The following is a 20,674-nucleotide window of genomic DNA, read 5'->3' on the forward strand; positions in this document are numbered from 1 at the left end:
GAGTTAGGGGTGGTGTGGAGTGTTAGGGGTGGTGTGAAGAGTTAGGGGTGGTGTGGAGAGTTAGGGGTGGTGTGGAGAGATGGGGGTGGTGTGAAGTGTTAGGGGTGGTGTGAAGTGTTAGGGGTGGTGTGGAGAGTTAGGGGTGGTGTGGAGAGTTAGGGGTGGTGTGGAGAGTTAGGGGTGGTGTGGAGAGTTAGGGGTGGTGTGGAGTGTTAGGGGTGGTGTGAAGAGTTAGGGGTGGTGTGGAGAGTTAGGGGTGGTGTGGAGAGATGGGGGTGGTGAGGGGTAGTGTGGGGAGATGGGGTGGTGATTGGTGTGTTTCATCGTGTATAGACTATGAACACAGATGTCCTATGGGTGTTTGGTGTCTTTCAGACCATCGTGTATAGACTATGAACACAGATGTCCTATGGGTGTTTGGTGTGTTTCATCGTGTAAAGTCTATGAACACAGATGTCCTATGGGTGTTTGGTGTCTTTCAGACCATCGTGTATAGACTATGAACACAGATGTCCTATGGGTGTTTGGTGTCTTTCAGACCATCATGTATAGACTATGAACACAGATGTCCTATGGGTGTTTGGTGTGTTTCAGACCATCGTGTATAGACTATGAACACAGATGTCCTATGGGTGTTTGGTGTCTTTCAGACCATCGTGTATAGACTATGAACACAGATGTCCTATGGATGTTTGGTGTGTTTGATCGTGTATAGACTATGAACACAGATGTCCTATGGGTGTTTGGTGTGTTTCATCATGTATAGACTATGAACACAGATGTCCTATGGGTGTTTGGTGTGTTTCATCATGTATAGACTATGAACACAGGTGTCCTATGGGTGTTTGGTGTGTTTCATCGTGTATAGACTATGAACACAGGTGTTCTATGGGTGTTTGGTGTGTTTCATCGTGTATAGACTATGAACACAGATGTCCTATGGGTGTTTGGTGTGTTTCATCGTGTATAGACTATGAACACAGGTGTCCTATGGGTGTTTGGTGTGTTTCATCGTGTATAGACTATGAACACAGATGTCCTATGGGTGTTATGGGTGTTTCATCGTGTATAGACTATGAACACAGGTGTCCTATGGGTGTTTGGTGTGTTTCATCGTCTATAGACTATGAACACAGATGTCCTATGGGTGTTTGGTGTGTTTCATTGTGTATAGACTATGAACACAGGTGTCCTATGGGTGTTTGGTGTGTTTCATCGTCTATAGACTATGAACACAGATGTCCTATGGGTGTTTGGTGTGTTTCATTGTGTATAGACTATGAACACAGGTGTCCTATGGGTGTTTGATGTGTTTCATCGTGTATAGACTATGAACACAGATGTCCTATGGGTGTTTGGTGTGTTTCATCGTGTATAGACTATGAACACAGATTTCCTATGGGTGTTTGGTGTGTTTCATCGTGTATAGACTATGAACACAGATGTCCTATGGGTGTTTGGTGTGTTTCATTGTGTATAGACTATGAACACAGATGTCCTATGGGTGTTTGGTGTGTTTCATTGTGTATAGACTATGAACACAGATGTCCTATGGGTGTTTGGTGTGTTTCATCGTTTATAGACTATGAACACAGATGTCCTATGGGTGTTTGGTGTGTTTCATCGTGTATAGACTATGAACACAGATGTCCTATGGGTGTTATGGGTGTTTCATCGTGTATAGACTATGAACACAGGTGTCCTATGGATGTTTGGTGTGTTTGATCGTGTATAGACTATGAACACAGATGTCCTATGGGTGTTTGGTGTGTTTCATCGTGTATAGACTATGAACACAGATGTCCTATGGGTGTTTGGTGTGTTTCATCGTGTATAGACTATGAACACAGATGTCCTATGGGTGTTTGGTGTGTTTCATCATGTATAGACTATGAAAACAGGTGTCCTATGGGTGTTTGGTGTGTTTCATCGTGTATAGACTATGAACACAGATGTCCTATGGGTGTTTGGTGTGTTTCATCGTGTATAGACTATGAACACAGATGTCCTATGGATGTTTGGTGTGTTTCATCGTGTATAGACTATGAACACAGGTGTCCTATGGGTGTTTGGTGTGTTTCATCGTGTATAGACTATGAACACAGATGTCCTATGGGTGTTTGGTGTGTTTCATCGTGTATAGACTATGAACACAGATGTCCTATGGGTGTTTGGTGTGTTTCATCGTGTATAGACTATGAACACAGGTGTCCTATGGGTGTTTGGTGTGTTTCATCGTGTATAGTCTATGAACACAGATGTCCTATGGGTGTTTGGTGTGTTTCATCGTGTATAGACTATGAACACAGGTGTCCTATGGGTGTTTGGTGTGTTTCATCGTGTATAGTCTATGAACACAGATGTCCTATGGGTGTTTGGTGTGTTTCATCGTGTATAGTCTATGAACACAGATGTCCTATGGGTGTTTGGTGTGTTTCATCGTGTATAGACTATGAACACAGATGTCCTATGGGCGTTTGGTGTGTTTCATTGTGTATAGACTATGAACACAGATGTCCTATGGGTGTTTGGTGTGTTTCATCGTGTATAGACTATGAACACAGATGTCCTATGGGTGTTTGGTGTGTTTCATCGTGTATAGACTATGAACACAGATGTCCTATGGGTGTTTGGTGTGTTTCATCGTGTATAGACTATGAACACAGGTGTCCTATGGGTGTTTGGTGTGTTTCATCGTGTATAGACTATGAACACAGATGTCCTATGGGTGTTTGGTGTGTTTCATCGTGTATAGACTATGAACACAGATGTCCTATGGGTGTTTGGTGTGTTTCATCGTGTATAGACTATGAACACAGATGTCCTATGGGTGTTTGGTGTGTTTCATCGTGTATAGTCTATGAACACAGATGTCCTTTGGGTGTTTGGTGTGTTTCATCGTGTATAGACTATGAACACAGATGTCCTATGGGTGTTTGGTGTGTTTCATCGTGTATAGACTATGAACACAGATGTCCTATGGGTGTTTGGTGTGTTTCATCGTGTATAGACTATGAACACAGGTGTCCTATGGGTGTTTGGTGTGTTTCATCATGTATAGTCTATGAACACAGATGTCCTATGGGTGTTTGGTGTGTTTCATCGTGTATAGACTATGAACACAGATGTCCTATGGGTGTTTGGTGTGTTTCATCGTGTATAGACTATGAACACAGATGTCCTATGGGTGTTTGGTGTGTTTCATTGTGTATAGACTATGAACACAGATGTCCTAGGGGTGTTATGGGTGTTTCATTGTGTATAGACTATGAACACAGATGTCCTATGGGTGTTTGGTGTGTTTCATCGTGTATAGACTATGAACACAGATGTCCTATGGGTGTTTTTAGTGTGTTTCATCATGTATAGACTATGAACACAGATGTCCTATGGGTGTTTGGTGTGTTTCATCGTGTATAGTCTATGAACACAGATGTCCTATGGGTGTTTGGTGTGTTTCATCGTCTATAGACTATGAACACAGATGTCCTATGGGTGTTTGGTGTGTTTCATCGTGTATAGACTATGAACACAGATGTCCTATGGGTGTTATGGGTGTTTCATCATGTATAGACTATGAACACAGATGTCCTATGGGTGTTATGGGTGTTTCGTCATGTATAGACTATGAACACAGATGTCCTATGGGTGTTTTTTGTGTTTCAGACCATCGTGTCCATGTTGTCGGTGCCAGCCATCTTCTACCGCCCTAAAGGGAGAGAGGAGGACTCGGATGCTGCCAGGGAGAAGTTCCAGGTTCCCGAGAGCGATCATCTCACGTACCTCAACGTGTACCAGCAGTGGAAGCGGAATGGGTGAGCTGCTTGTGTATTATACAGGCTGAGAGAATGCATAGTTCTTATGTACGCTCATTTCAAAATTTCTTCCTCAAAATGTTTGCTATATGTTCGCCAAAGTTGTGTGAAAGTGGCGCGGTAATACCATGAAAGTGGCGCGGTACTACCATGAAAGTGGCACGATAATACCGTGAAAGAGGCGGAAAGTGGCACAAAATAAAGTGCAAAGGCGCAAAAGTGGCGTGATATTGTGACGCGATATAGTGATACAACGCTTTAGAAATAACATTATACAGTTGAGTAGGTTTAAGATACGTTACACTGTTATATTTGTAATGAGTTGTGTTTCTGCATGAAGTTAGTCAGTGAATGCAACAACTGTGTCCATGACACTTTTGGAGGAACATACACTCAAGCAATGCAGAACTTACTCAACAAGAAAGGAAATGTATTCAATACTGTGAGATGACATTATGTGCCAAGTTTGGTGAAGAAATATAGTACGTTTTTCAAGATCTGCTCCGGCATTTTCAGTCTAAATCAAAGTCGTTGCCATGGAATCACGAAAAATAATTTTTTGAAAAATCCCAAACTATTAAAAGGCACCAGTTCACCACTAGATCTATCTATGTGTGAAGTTTGATGAAGAAATATGGTACGGTTTACAATATCTGCTCCGGAAACGAGGACTACCGCCATTTTCAGTCTAAATCAAAGTCGTTGCCATGGAATCTCGAAAAAATAATTTTTGGAAAAATCCCAAACTATCAAAAGGCACCAGTTCACCACTTGGATCCCCTTTACGATAAATCACCCCTTTTCGATCATTAGGGTTAGGTACCCGGGACCCGTTTAGTGGCTATTAGATTACCCCAACTCTATCTTTAGCCCTTGGATCCCCTTTACGATCATTAGTGTTCGGTAAATCTACCCGTCTAGTTTCTATTATAGATTCTATAGCGGCTCCTAATATTCTTCACACAAAAACACAAAAACATCGAGTAAAAAGAATGAAATGGTTTTGTGTCTATCGGCTCATTCCTCACCACTCGGTATCTTGTAGATTACAGAATGGGACAAGTGTGCCAATTGGCATCGGGATCATTCGTAAGTGTCGATAGACTAAAGTCACCAGAAACCATGTCTACCCGTAACCTTCGTAAGTGTCTGTCAACAATTCGACACTTTTTCGTTCAGTTCCGTAACGTCATAGGCATGACTAGGTAAATTTGCACTAAGTTTAACAGTGTGGACGTAGCTCAATCGGTTAGCTGTCAGGCTAACAATCCGAGGGTCACGGGTTCGCGTCCGATGGATTCTCACAAAAACTGGTTGCTTGTCTTGAGACATGTGACCTATGGCAGAGATCGTCCTCACAAGAAGTTGTGGTACTGTATTCTAAAGGTGCTCCACAACGTGGGTGTCTCAATAGGTTGGTGTTGTCGTGGGAGATATAAAACGTGGGTGTTTCAATAGGTTGGTGTTGTCGCGGGAGATATACAACGTGGGTGTTTCAATAGGTTGGTGTTGTCATGGGAGATATACAACGTGGGGGTTTCAATAGGTTGGTGTTGTCATGGGAGATATACAACGTGGGTGTTTCAATAGGTTGGTGTTGTCGTGGGAAATATAAAACGTGGGTGTTTCAATAGGTTGGTGTTGTCGCGGGAGATATAAAACGTGGGTGTTTCAATAGGTTGGTGTTGTCATGGGAGATATACAATGTGGGTGTTTCAATAGGTTGGTGTTGTTGTGGGAGATATACAACGTGGGTGTTTCAATAGGTTGGTGTTGTCATTGGAGATATACAACGTGGGTGTTTCAATAAGTTGGTGTTGTCATGGGAGATATACAACGTGGGTGTTTCAATAGGTTGGTGTTGTCATGGGAGATATACAACGTGGGTGTTTCAATAGGTTGATGTTGTCATGGGAGATATACAACGTGGGTGTTCAGTAGGTTGGTGTTGTCGTGGGAGATATACAACGTGGGTGTTTCAATAGGTTGGTGTTGTCGTGGGAGATATAAAACGTGGGTGTTTCAATAGGTTGGTGTTGTCGTGGGAGATATAAAACGTGGGTGTTTCAATAGGTTGGTGTTGTCGCGGGAGATATACAACGTGGGTGTTTCAATAGGTTGGTGTTGTCATGGGAGATATACAACGTGGGTGTTTCAATAGGTTGGTGTTGTCATGGGAGATATACAACGTGGGTGTTTCAATAGGTTGGTGTTGTCATGGGAGATATACAACGTGGGTGTTTCAATAGGTTGGTGTTGTCGTGGGAGATATACAACGTGGGTGTTTCAATACGTTGGTGTTGTCGTGGGAGATATAAAACGTGGGTGTTTCAATAGGTTGGTGTTGTCGTGGGAGATATAAAACGTGGTTGTTTCAATAGCTTGGTGTTGTCGCGGGAGATATACAACGTGGGTGTTTCAATAGGTTGGTGTTGTCATGGGAGATATACAACGTGGGTGTTTCAATAGGTTGGTGTTGTCATGGGAGATATACAACGTGGGTGTTTCAATAAGTTGGTGTTGTCATGGGAGATATACAACGTGGGTGTTTCAATAGGTTGGTGTTGTCGTGGGAGATATACAACGTGGGTGTTTCAATAGGTTGGTGTTGTCGTGGGAGATATAAAACATGGGTGTTTCAATAGGTTGGTGTTGTCATGGGAGATATACAACGTGGGTGTTTCAATAGGTTGGTGTTGTCATGGGAGATATACAACGTGGGTGTTTCAATAGGTTGGTGTTGTCATGGGAGATACAAAACGTGGGTGTTTCAATAGGTTGGTGTTGTCGTGGGAGATATAAAACATGGGTGTTTCAATAGGTTGGTGTTGTCATGGGAGATATACAACGTGGGTGTCTCAATAGGTTGGTGTTGTCACCAAACATGCTACTAAAGAAAGAGTGAAAATTTACAAGAACTTTGACATGACCTCCTTTGTCGACACAGATAAGGCTGGTGTTGTCACAGATAAGGCTGGTGTTGTCACGGATAAGGCTGGTGTCGACACAGATAAGGCTGGTGTTGTCACAGATAAGGCTGGTGTTGTCACAGATAAGGCTGGTGTTGACACAGATAAGGCTGGTGTTGTCACAGATAAGGCTGGTGTTGACACAGATAAGTCTGGTGTTGTCACAGATAAGGCTGGTGTTGTCACAGATAAGGCTGGTGTTGTCACAGATAAGGCTGGTGTCGACACAGAAAATGCTGGTGTCGTCACAAATAAGGCTGGTATTGTTACAGATAAGGCTGGTGTTGTCACAGATAAGGCTGGTGTTGTCACAGATAAGGCTGGTGTTGACACAGATGAGGCTGGTGTTGTCACAGATAAGGCTGGTGTTGTCACAGATAAGGCTGGTGTCGACACAGATAAGGCTGGTGTCGACACAGATAAGGCAGGTGTTGTCACAGATAAGGCTGGTGTTGTCACAGATAAGGCTGTTGTTGTCACAGATAAGGCTGGTGTTGTCACGGATAAGGCTGGTGTTGTCACAGATAAGGCTGGTGTTGTCACGGATAAGGCTGGTGTTGTCACATATAAGGCTGGTGTTGTCACAGATAAGGCTGGTGTTGTCACAGATAAGGCTGGTGTTGTCACAGATAAGGCTGGTGTTGACACAGATAAGGCTGGTGTTGTCACAGATAAGGCTGGTGTTGTCACAGATAAGGCTGGTCACAGATAAGGCTGGTCACAGATAAGGCTGGTCACAGATAAGGCTGGTGTTGTCACAGATAAGGCTGGTGTTGTCACAGATAAGGCTGGTGTTGTCACAGATAAGGCTGGTGTCAACACAGATAAGGCTGGTGTTGTCACAGATAAGGCTGGTGTCAACACAGATAAGGCTGGTCACAGATAAGGCTGGTCACAGATAAGGCTGGTCACAGATAAGGCTGGTGTTGTCACAGATAAGGCTTGTGTTGTCACAGATAAGGCTGGTGTTGTCACAGATAAGGCTGTTTTTGTCATAAATAAGGCTGGTGTTGTCACGGATAAGGCTGGTGTTGTCACAGATAAGGCTAGTGTTGTCACAGATAAGGCTGGTCACAGATAAGGCTGTTGTTGTCACAGATAAGGCTGGTGTTGTCACAGATAAGGCTGGTGTTGTCACAGATAAGGCTTGTGTTGTCACAGATAAGGCTGGTGTCGACACAGAAAAGGCTGGTGTCGTCACAGATAAGGCTGGTATTGTTACAGATAAGGCTGGTGTCGTCACAGATAAGGCTGGTATTGTTACAGATAAGACTGGTGTTGTCACAGATAAGGCTGGTGTTGTCACAGATAAGGCTGGTGTCGACACAGAAAAGGCTGGTGTCGTCACAGATAAGGCTGGTATTGTTACAGATAAGGCTGGTGTCGTCACAGATAAGGCTGGTATTGTAACAGATAAAACTGGTGTTGTCACAGATAAGGCTGGTGTTGTCACAGATAAGGCTGGTCACAGATAAGGCTGGTGTTGTCACAGATAAGGCTGGTGTTGTCACAGATAAGGCTGGTGTTGTCACGGATAAGACTGGTGTTGTCACGGATAAGGCTGGTCACAGATAAGGCTGGTGTCGACACAGATAAGGCTGGTCACAGATAAAGCTAGTGTTGTCACAGATAAGGCTGGTGTTGTCACAGATAAGGCTGGTGTTGTCACAGATAAGACTGGTGTTGTCACGGATAAGGCTGGTCACAGATAAGGCTGGTGTCGACACAGATAAGGCTGGTCACAGATAAGGCTAGTGTTGTCACAGATAAGGCTGGTCACAGATAAGGCTGGTGTTGTCACAGATAAGGCTGGTGTTGTCACGGATAAGACTTGTGTTGTCACGGATGAGGCTGGTGTTGTCACAGATAAGGCTGGTGTTGTCACAGATAAGGCTGGTGTTGTCACTGATAAGGCTGGTGTTGTCACTGATAAGGCTGGTGTTGTCACAGATAAGGCTGGTGTTGTCACAGATAAGGCTGGTGTTGTCACAGATAAGGCTGGTGTTGTCACGGATAAGGCTGGTGTTGTCATGGATAAGGCTGGTGTTGTCAGGGATAAGGCTCGTGTTGTCACGGATAAGGCTGGTGTTGTCACAGATAAGGCTGGTGTTGTCACAGATAAGGCTGGTGTTGTCACGGATAAGGCTGGTGTTGTCACGGATAAGGCTGGTGTTGTCAGGGATAAGGCTCGTGTTGTCACGGATAAGGCTGGTGTTGTCACAGATAAGGCTGGTGTCATCACAGATAAGGCTGGTGTCGACACAGGTAAGGCTGGTGTTGTTACAGATAAGGCTGGTGTTGTCACAGATAAGGCTGGTCACAGATAAGGCTGGTGTTGTCACAGATAAGGCTGGTGTTGTCACAGATAAGGCTGGTCACAGATAAGGCTGGTGTCGACACAGATAAGGCTGGTCACAGAAAAGGCTGGTGTCGACACAGATTAGGCTGGTGTTGTCACAGATAAGGCTGGTGTTGTCACAGATAAGGCTGGTGTCGACACAGATAAGGCTGGTCACAGATAAGGCTGGTGTTGTCACAGATAAGGCTGGTGTTGTCACAGATAAGGCTGGTGTTGTCACAGATAAGGCTGGTCACAGATAAGGCTGGTCACAGATAAGGCTGGTGTTGTCACAGATAAGGCTGGTGTTGTCACAGATAAGGCTGGTGTTGTCACAGATATGGCTGGTGTTGTCACAGATAAGGCTGTTTTTGTCATAAATAAGGCTGGTGTTGTCACGGATAAGGCTGGTGTTGTCACAGATAAGGCTGGTCACAGATAAGGCTGGTGTTGTCACAGATAAGGCTGGTCACAGATAAGGCTGGTGTTGTCACAGATAAGGCTGGTCACAGATAAGGCTAGTGTTGTCACAGATAAGGCTGGTATTGTTACAGATAAGGCTGGTGTTGTCACAGATAAGGCTGGTGTTGTCACAGATAAGGCTGGTGTCGACACAGATAAGGCTGGTGTCGACACAGATAAGGCTAGTGTTGTCACAGATAAGGCTGGTCACAGATAAGGCTGGTGTTGTCACAGATAAGGCTGGTCACAGATAAGGCTGGTGTTGTCACAGATAAGGCTGGTCACAGATAAGGCTGGTGTTGACACAGATAAGGCTGGTCACAGATAAGGCTAGTGTTGTCACAGATAAGGCTGGTCAGAGATAAGGCTGGTGTTGTCACAGATAAGGCTGGTCACAGATAAGGCTAGTGTTGTCACAGATAAGGCTGGTCACAGATAAGGCTGGTGTTGTCACAGATAAGGCTGGTCACAGATAAGGCTGGTGTTGTCACAGATAAGGCTGGTCACAGATAAGGCTGGTGTCGACACAGATAAGGCTGGTCACAGAAAAGGCTGGTGTCGACACAGATTAGGCTGGTGTTGTCACAGATAAGGCTGGTGTTGCCACAGATAAGGCTGGTCACAGATAAGGCTAGTGTTGTCACAGATAAGGCTGGTGTCATCACCAGCAGTGGGACACGATTTGACTGAAAAACTAATGCTTTTCAAAAGGTAGCATTTTAATGGTTGCAATACGATTAATTTATATTTAACAGTGATATCTTTCCTGTTTTATTGTATGTCTAAAGTCCACCTACACTCACATCGAAATACCCAAACTTCATCTACATTCACTGAGATAGCCTCCCTCATGTCTGACTGTCTAAATATATATACCTAGTCAATCTGAGTGTAATTGTACATGAATAGTGCAATAAATAATAAAAATAAACTGTGATATGTGCTCATGTAGGCTATGTTATAACACATCTAATTTGGTGCGCCCTGAATTATTTACTCTTTGCTTTGGAGATGACCCCCAGAATTAAGCAAGACACCTGCAGGACTGATATCGTGAAAACTTTGCACACGTCCTAGTAGGGGATAAGTGAAAACTTTGCACGCGTCCTAGTAGGGGATAAGTGAAAACTTTGCACGCGTCCTAGTAGGGGATAAGTGAAAACTTTTACAAAGACCTGGTAGGGGATTAGTGAAAACTTTGCATGTGTCCTATTATGGGATTAGTGAAAACTTTGCACTTGTCCTAGTAGGGGATTAGTGAATACATTGCACGCGTCCTAGTAGGGGATTAGTGAAAACTTTGCACGCGTCCTAGTAGGGGATTAGTGAAAACTTTGCACGACATCCTGGTAGGGGATTAGTGAAAACTTTGCACTTGTCCTAGTAGGTGATTAGTGAAAACTTTGCACGATGTCCTAGTAGGAGATTCGTGCAAACTTTGTATGATGTCCTTGTGAAGACTTTGCACGACCTCCAAGTAGGGGATTAGTGAAAACTTGGTTGGTCACCCTCCTACAAATGAACCAGCGAGACAACTCGGATCATATATTCCATTGTCAACTAGCGAAACTGACCAGGTGCATGAAATAACAGGAAGGGTCCTGCTTGAGGTCGTCCTTACACCAACGCTCAGAATACCATGCTTGCTAACAGTGTAATGGTAACACATATATATACTATTAAAAAAAAGTAGGGGATATTTCATTTTGTGATCATACTTGTAACAAATGCAAATGAATACGAGACAAAGTAATATAGATCCTTACAGAGGAAACATTTCCATTGAAATTCGGCCCCCAAACATAACAATGGCAACCCCAGGATCTGCACGTGATGCTAGTGATGATCATGGGGGTTGAACACCAGATTTGCAGGTTATACCCATTGTGGAAGGAAATTTGAAGGTGGAAACATCAGTTTAATTGTTTTGGAACTCAGTTACCAAACGGGTGACATGCGCCGACTTACACAAAATGAAAGGTTACGGTGTCCTTGGCATGCTACAGGTTGGCACAACACAGACCGTTGTGGCACGGAGGATGGACGTTTTACAGTCTGTCATAAGCAGATTATGGTCCAGATATCATGCTACACATTCTGTTAACGATAGACGACGCTCGGGTGACCAAGGGCGACAACTCATGCACAGGATCGGTTTATCCGTACTTTAGCCTTGAAAAATCATGTCATAACGGCTAATCAGATTAGAGCTCGACTACAAGCAGACACTGGTGTGAGAGTGAGTGCCCAGACGATCAGAAATCGACTGCACAGAGGTCATTTACATGCCCGACGTCCTTGCGTCATTCCATGTTTGAGAGATCATCACATTAGGGCAAGACGCTGTTGGTGTCGGGATCGTCAACACTGTGGTGTGAGGGTGTGGCGTCGACGAAACAAACGTTTCCATGATGTAAACGTCCTACCACTGTCCAAGAACTTGGTGCTGCATTGCAACAGGAGTGGAATAACCTTGACCAAAATGACTTGGGACGCCTCGTAAGGAGTATGCCACGTCGTATCCGTGCCTGTCTAGCCAACAGAGGGGGGTTTACCCGTTATTGACCTTGCTTTCATGTCATGGCAACTTTGCTGTTTGACCCTGGGTTTGGTTTTGCCCTTAGTATGGAAAATCTGTGCTTCACCGGCAGTACCAAAGGTGTGGAATAGATTGACAAATGTTCCCTTAATGTCTTTTCGTCATTTGTTTCCTCTTTGGGTTCACAATTTCCGTGTCATAAATCTTGTAAATCCAATATTCCCTACTTTTTTTTAATAGTATAGTAATGAACAACAATGGACAGACAATGACATTGCTCTGGACTTGGGACTTCTGGGCGTGATGAACCGACATAGCTCAGTGGATGATCAATTAAGGCAATAAATGTCATACTATAAATAACAGTAATTAATGGGAAGTGATATGGTAGCCCAGGTTGGCTGACAGTCAATATACAATGAAATGTTGGTGAGGATTAACAACGGGGATTAGCACCTAATCCAATACATAATGACAATTAAGTTATGGAGACATGCACATGTCATGGCTACAGGGTAATTAGCCTTTTAAATCAAATGTTCTTCAGACAATGGTTGTCGTAAATCAATCGCTATGACACGTATGGAATCAAGTCACAAAAACGCAACTGCTACAGAAAAGCATTCATTCCATGCAAAAGTTGACTTTTATGCATTTCACTACCCAAGAATGGGTATAAAAACATGTGCGTTAACGGGATTCCATATGCATTGTTTAGCATCGTGCTGACAACAACCGCTCAGAAAAACAACAAAATTATGCAATTATTTAACATTATGAAATGCCACGCCTGTCCGAAAATGAGCGTCTGCAAGCCACTGGTATGCTTGAAGCAGGATCGAGTCAACATGATGTTGCAAGACAATTTAACGTCCACGGAAACACCATTTGGTGTTTATAGCAATGTTGGCAACAGACGAATGCAGTCAGAGACCATCCTCAGAGTGACAGGCCACGCGTAACCAATAATCGACAAGACAACTGGATTCGAACAACACACCTACGAAATCGATTCCAGCCAGCAACAGTGACTGCAAGAAGCATCCCTGGCCTTCATATCTTCACAAACCGTACGTCGCCTCAGATGTGCAGGGATTGTCGCCAGAAGTGAATGTCATCCCCTGGCCGGCTCGCTCCCCTGATCTCCCACCAATCGAGCACATGTGGGATGAGATGGATCGGTGCCTTCGACGTCAACCACATGTTCCACAGACACTCCAGGAACTTCAAAACATGCTCCAGCAGATATGGACAGATATCCCACAGGACTTTGTGCGACACCTGGTCCATTCCATGAGACGAAGATGTGTTGCTTGCCTCTCAACCAGAGATGGACACACACGCTAATGATTTGTAAATTGACATTTTGGTATGTTCATGTTTTGTTATGAAATCACACATTTTCAGAAGTCAGTATAGCAAATAAAACCATTTGAACACTTACAGGAGGTTTTATTCTGTTGCAAACCGAAATTGTTTCAGATTAATTAAAAAACATAACTTTGCATTAAATCTTATTCTATGTCACAGGAACTTTTGTTGTTCAGTATATGTGGACTTACAATGGTCATGTAGCTATGTAACAATATTGACTTACGATGGTCATGTAACTATGTTCACTTACGATGGTCATGTAGCTATGTAACTATATTGACTTACGATGGTCATGTAGCTATGAAACTGTTCGTTGACTTAACATGGTCATGTAGCTATGTAACTATGTTGACTTACGATGGTCATGTAGCTATGTAACTATGTTGATTTCTGTTGGTCATGGAGCTATGTAACTGTGTTGCCTTACGAGGTCATGTAGCTATGTAACTGTTTGTTGACTTATGATGGTCATATGGCTGTGTAACTATATTAACTAACGATGGTCATGTAGCTATAAAACTTAATTGACTTACGATGGTCATATAGCTATGTAACTATGTTGACTTACGATGGTCATATAGCTATGTAACTATGTTGACTTACGATGGTCATATAGCTATGTAACTATGTTGACTTACGATGGTCATATAGCTATGTAACTATGTTGTCTTACGACGATGATTTAGCTATGAAACTTTGTTGACTTACGATGGTGATGCAGCTAGGTAACTGTTCATTGACTTACAATGGTCATGTAGCTGTGCAACTATGTTGACTTACGATTGTCATATAGCTATGAAACTGTTCATTGACTTACGATGGTGATGTAGCTATGTAACTGTTCGTTCTCTTACCATGGTCATGTAGCTATGTAACCATATTGACTTACGATGGTCATGTAGCTATAAAACTGTTCGTTCTCTTACGATGGTCATGTAGCTATGTAACTGTTCATTGACTTACGATGGTCATGTAGCTATGTAACTGTTCGTTGACTTACGATGGTCATGTAGCTATGTAACCATGTTGACTTACGATGGTCATGTAGCTATGAAACTGTTTGTTCTCTTACGATGGTCATGTAGCTATGTAACTGTTCGTTGACTTACGAGTGAGTGAGTGATTGTGTATGGTTTTACGCCGCTTTTAGCAATATTCCAGCAATATCACGGTCATGGTCATGTAGCTATGAAACTGTTCGTTCTCTTACGATGGTCATGAAGCTATGTAACTGTTCGTTGACTTACGATGGCTATGTAGCTATGTAACTATGTTGACTTACAATGGTTATGTGGCTATGTAACTATGTGGACTTACGATGGTCATGTAGCTATGTAACTAAGTGGACTTATGATGGTCATGTAGCTATGTAACTATGTTGACTTACGATGGTCATGTAGCTATGTAACTATGTTGACTTACGATGGTCATATAGCTATGTAACTATGTTGACTTACGATGGTCATATAGCTATGTAACTATGTTGTCTTACGCTGATGATTTAGCTATGAAACTTTGTTGACTTACGATGGTGATGCAGCTATGAAACTGTTCATTGACTTACGATGGTCATGTAGCTGTGCAACTATGTTGACTTACGATTGTCATATAGCTATGAAACTGTTCATTGACTTACGATGGTGATGTAGCTATGTAACTGTTCGTTCTCTTACTATGGTCATGTAGCTATGTAACCATATTGACTTACGATGGTCATGTAGCTATAAAACTGTTCGTTCTCTTACGATGGTCATGTAGCTATGTAACTGTTCGTTGACTTACGATGGTCATGTAGCTATGTAACTGTTCGTTGACTAACGATGGTCATGTAGCTATGTAACCATGTTGACTTACGATGGTCATGTAGCTATGAAACTTCGTTGACTTACAATGGTTATGTGGCTATGTAACTATGTGGACTTACGATGGTCATGTAGCTATGTAACTATGTGGACTTATGATGGTCATGTAGCTATGTAACTATGTGGACTTATGATGGTCATGTAGCTATGTAACTGTTCATTCTCTTACGATGGTCATGTAGCTATGTAACTATGTGGACTTACGATGGTCATGTAGCTATGTAACTATGTGGACTTATGATGGTCATGTAGCTATGTAACTATGTGGACTTATGATGGTCATGTAGCTATGTAACTATGTTGACTTATGATGGTCATGTAGCTATGTAACTATGTTGACTTATGATGGTCATGTAGCTATGTAACTATGTGGACTTATGATGGTCATGTAGCTATGTAACTATGTGGACTTATGATGGTCATGTAGCTATGTAACTATGTGGACTTATGATGGTCATGTAGCTATGAAACTGTTCATTGACTTATGATGGTCATGTAGCTATGTAACTATTTGGACTTACGATGGTCATGTAGCTATAAAACTGTTCATTGACTTATGATGGTCATATAGCTATGAAACTGTTCATTGACTTATGATGGTCATGTAGCTATGAAACTGTTCATTGACTTATGATGGTCATGTAGCTATGTAACTATGTGGACTTACGATGGTCATGTAGCTATAAAACTGTTCATTGACTTATGATGGTCATATAGCTATGAAACTGTTCATTGACTTATGACGGTCATGTAGCTATGAAACTGTTCATTGACTTATGATGGTCTTGTGGCTATGAAACTATGTTGACTTATGATGGTCATGTGGCTATGAAACTGTTCATTGACTTACGATGGTCATGTAGCTATGTAACTATGTGGACTTATGATGGTCATGTAGCTATGTAACTATGTGGACTTAAGATGGTCATGTAGCTAAAAAACTGTTCATTGATTTATGATGGTCATGTAGCTATGAAACTGTTCATTGACTTATGATGGTCATATAGCTATGAAACTGTTCATTGACTTATGATGGTCATATAGCTATGAAACTGTTCATTGACTTATGATGGTCATGTAGCTATGAAACTGTTCATTGACTTATGATGGTCATATAGCTATGAAACTGTTCATTGACTTATGATGGTCATATAGCTATGAAACTGTTCATTGACTTATGATGGTCTTGTGGCTATGAAACTATGTTGACTTATGATGGTCATGTGGCTATGAAACTGTTCATTGACTTACGATGGTCATGTAGCTATGAAACTATGTGGACTTATGATGGTCAAGTAGCTATGTAACTGTGTGGACTTATGATGGTCATGTAGCTATGTAACTATGTTGACTTATGATGGTCATGTAGCTATGTAACTATGTGGACTTACGATGGTCATGTAGCTATGAAACCATGTGGACTTACGATGGTCATGTAGCTATGAAACTGTTCATTGACTTATGATGGTCATGTAGCTATGTACCTGTTCATTGACTTATGATGGTGATATAGCTATGAAACTGTTCATTGACTTATGATGGTCAAGTACCTATGTAACTATATGGAATTACGATGGTTATGTAGCTATGAAACTGTTCATTGACTTATGATGGTCATGTAGCTATGTCACTGTTCATTGACTTATGATGGTCAAATAGCTATGAAACTGTTCATTGACTTATGATGGTCATGTAGCTATGTAACTATGTGGACTTATGATGGTCATGTAGCTATGAAACTGTTCATTGACTTACGATGGTCATATAGCTATGAAACTGTTCATTGACTTATGATGGTCATGTAGCTATGTAACTATGTGGACTTATGTTGGTCATGTGGCTATGAAACTGTTCATTGACTTATGATGGTGATGTAGCTATGTAACTGTTCATTGACTTACCATGGTCATGTAGCTATGTAACTATGTGGACTTACGATGGTCATGTAGCTATAAAACTGTTCGATGACTTATGATGGTCATATAGCTATGAAACTATGTGGACTTATGATGGTCATGTAGCTATGTAACTAAGTTGACTTATGATGGTCATGTAACTATGTAACTGTTCGTTGACTTAAGATGGTCATGTAGCTATGTAACTGTTTATTGACTTAAGATGGTCATGTAGCTATGTAACTATGTGGACTTATGATGGTCATGTAGCTATGTAACTATGTGGACTTATGATGGTCATGTAGCTATGTAACTATGTGGACTTATGATGGTCATGTAGCTATGTAACTATGTGGACTTATGATGGTCATGTAGCTATGTAACTATGTTGACTTATGATGGTCATGTAGCTATGTAACTATGTGGACTTATGATGGTCATGCAGCTATGAAACTATGTGGACTTATGATGGTCATGTAGCTATGTAACTATGTTGACTTATGATGGTCATGTAGCTATGTAACTGTTCGTTGACTTAAGATGGTCATGTAGCTATGTAACTGTTTATTGACTTAAGATGGTCATGTAGCTATGTAACTATGTGGACTTTCGATGGTCATGTAGCTATGTAACTATGTGGACTTATGATGGTCATGTAGGTATGAAACTATGTTGACTTACGATGGTCATGTAGCTATGAAACTGTTCATTGACTTATGATGGTCATGTAGCTATGAAACCATGTTGACTTACGATGGTCATGTAGCTATGAAACTGTTCATTGACTTATGATGGTCATGTAGCTATGTACCTGTTCATTGACTTATGATGGTCATATAGCTATGAAACTGTTCACTGACTTATGATGGTCAAGTAGCTATGTAACTATGTGGACTTATGATGGTCATGTAGCTATGAAACTGTTCATTGACTTACGTTGGTCATATAGCTATGAAACTGTTCATTGACTTATGATGGTCATGTAGCTATGTAACTATGTGGACTTATGATGGTCATGTGGCTATGAAACTGTTCATTGACTTATGATGGTCATGTAGCTATGTAACTGTTCATTGACTTACCATGGTCATGTAGCTATGTAACTATGTGGACTTACGATGGTCATGTAGCTATGAAACTCTTCATTGACTTATGATGTTCATGTAGCTATGTAACTATGTGGACTTATGATGGTCATGTAGCTATGTAACTATGTGGACTTATGATGGTCATGTGGCTATGTAACTGTTCGTTGACTTAAGATGGTCATGTAGCTATGTAACTGTTTATTGACTTAAGATGGTCATGTAGCTATGTAACTATGTGGACTTTCGATGGTCATGTAGCTATGTAACTATGTGGACTTATGATGGTCATGTAGGTATGAAACAATGTTGACTTACGATGGTCATGTAGCTATGTAACTATGTGGACTTACGATGGTCATGTAGCTATTTTACTGTTCATTGACTTACCATGGTCATGTAGCTATGTAACTATGTTGACTTATGATGGTCATGTAGCTATGTAACTATGTTGACTTATGATGGTCATGTAGCTATGTAACTATGTTGACTTATGATGGTCATGTAGCTATGTAACTGTTCGTTGACTTAAGATGGTCATGTAGCTATGTAACTGTTTATTGACTTACCATGGTCATGTAGCTATGTAACTATGTGGACTTACGATGGTCATGTAGCTATGAAACTCTTCATTGACTTATGATGGTCATGGAGCTATGTAACTATGTGGACTTAAGATGGTCATGTAGCTATGAAACTCTTCATTGACTTAGCATGGTGAAATAGTAGCTATGTAACTATGTGGAATTACGATTGTTATGTAGCTATGAAACTGTTCATTGACTTATGATGGTCATGTAGCTATGTAACTGTTCATTGACCTACCATGGTCATGTAGCTATGTAACTATGTTGACTTATGATGGTCATGTAGCTATGTAACTATGTGGACTTACGATGGTCATGTAGCTATGAAACTGTTCATTGACTTACAATGGTCATATAGCTATGAAACTGTTCATTGACTTATGATGGTCATGTAGCTATGTAACTATGTGGACTTACGATTGTCATATAGCTATGAAACTGTTCATTGACTTATGATGGTCATATAGCTATGAAACTGTTCATTGACTTATGATGGTCATATAGCTATGAAACTGTTCATTGACTTATGATGGTCATGTAGCTATGTAACTATGTGGACTTATGATGGTCATGTAGCTATGTAACTATGTGGACTGATGATGGTCATGTAGCTATGAACTATGTTGACTTATGATGGTCATGTAGCTATAAAACTGTTCATTGACTTATGATGGTCATGTAGGTATGAAACTATGTTGACTTACGATGGTCATGTAGCTATGAAACTGTTCATTGACTTATGATGGTCATGTAGCTATGAAACCATGTTGACTTACGATGGTCATGTAGCTATGAAACTGTTCATTGACTTATGATGGTCATGTAGCTATGTACCTGTTCATTGACTTATGATGGTCATATAGCTATGAAACTGTTCACTGACTTATGATGGTCAAGTAGCTATGTAACTATGTGGACTTATGATGGTCATGTAGCTATGAAACTGTTCATTGACTTACGTTGGTCATATAGCTATGAAACTGTTCATTGACTTATGATGGTCATGTAGCTATGTAACTATGTGGACTTATGATGGTCATGTGGCTATGAAACTGTTCATTGACTTATGATGGTCATGTAGCTATGTTACTGTTCATTGACTTACCATGGTCATGTAGCTATGTAACTATGTGGACTTACGATGGTCATGTAGCTATGAAACTCTTCATTGACTTATGATGTTCATGTAGCTATGTAACTATGTGGACTTATGATGGTCATGTAGCTATGTAACTATGTGGACTTATGATGGTCATGTAGCTATGTAACTGTTCGTTGACTTAAGATGGTCATGTAGCTATGTAACTGTTTATTGACTTAAGATGGTCATGTAGCTATGTAACTATGTGGACTTATGATGGTCATGTGGCTATGAAACTGTTCATTGACTTATGATGGTCATGTAGCTATGTAACTGTTCATTGACTTACCATGGCCATGTAGCTATGTAACTATGTGGACTTTCGATGGTCATGTAGCTATGTAACTATGTGGACTTATGATGGTCATGTAGGTATGAAACTATGTTGACTTACGATGGTCATGTAGCTATGAAACCATGTGGACTTACGATGGTCATGTAGCTATGAAACTGTTCATTGACTTATGATGGTCATGTAGCTATGTACCTGTTCATTGACTTATGATGGTCATATAGCTATGAAACTGTTCACTGACTTATGATGGTCAAGTAGCTATGAAACTATGTGGAATTACGATGGTTATGTAGCTATGAAACTGTTCATTGA

At 41.4% G+C, this 20,674-nt stretch overlaps 1 protein-coding gene across 1 annotated transcript in view; it reads left to right on the plus strand.

The window, feature by feature from the left end:
- Positions 1-20,674, plus strand: part of LOC124119796 (pre-mRNA-splicing factor ATP-dependent RNA helicase PRP16-like) — a 110,989-nt gene that overhangs the window by 74,695 nt on the left and 15,620 nt on the right. Inside the window, exon 20 of the mRNA XM_048388727.1 lies at positions 3,667-3,815. Coding sequence (XP_048244684.1) covers positions 3,667-3,815 — 149 coding nt within the window. The remainder of the gene's footprint in view (positions 1-3,666; positions 3,816-20,674) is intronic.

This window comes from Haliotis rufescens, unplaced genomic scaffold (genome assembly GCF_023055435.1).
Source record: "Haliotis rufescens isolate VD_foot unplaced genomic scaffold, xgHalRufe1.0.p SCAF_78, whole genome shotgun sequence".
NCBI classification, from domain to species: Eukaryota; Metazoa; Mollusca; class Gastropoda; order Lepetellida; family Haliotidae; genus Haliotis; species Haliotis rufescens.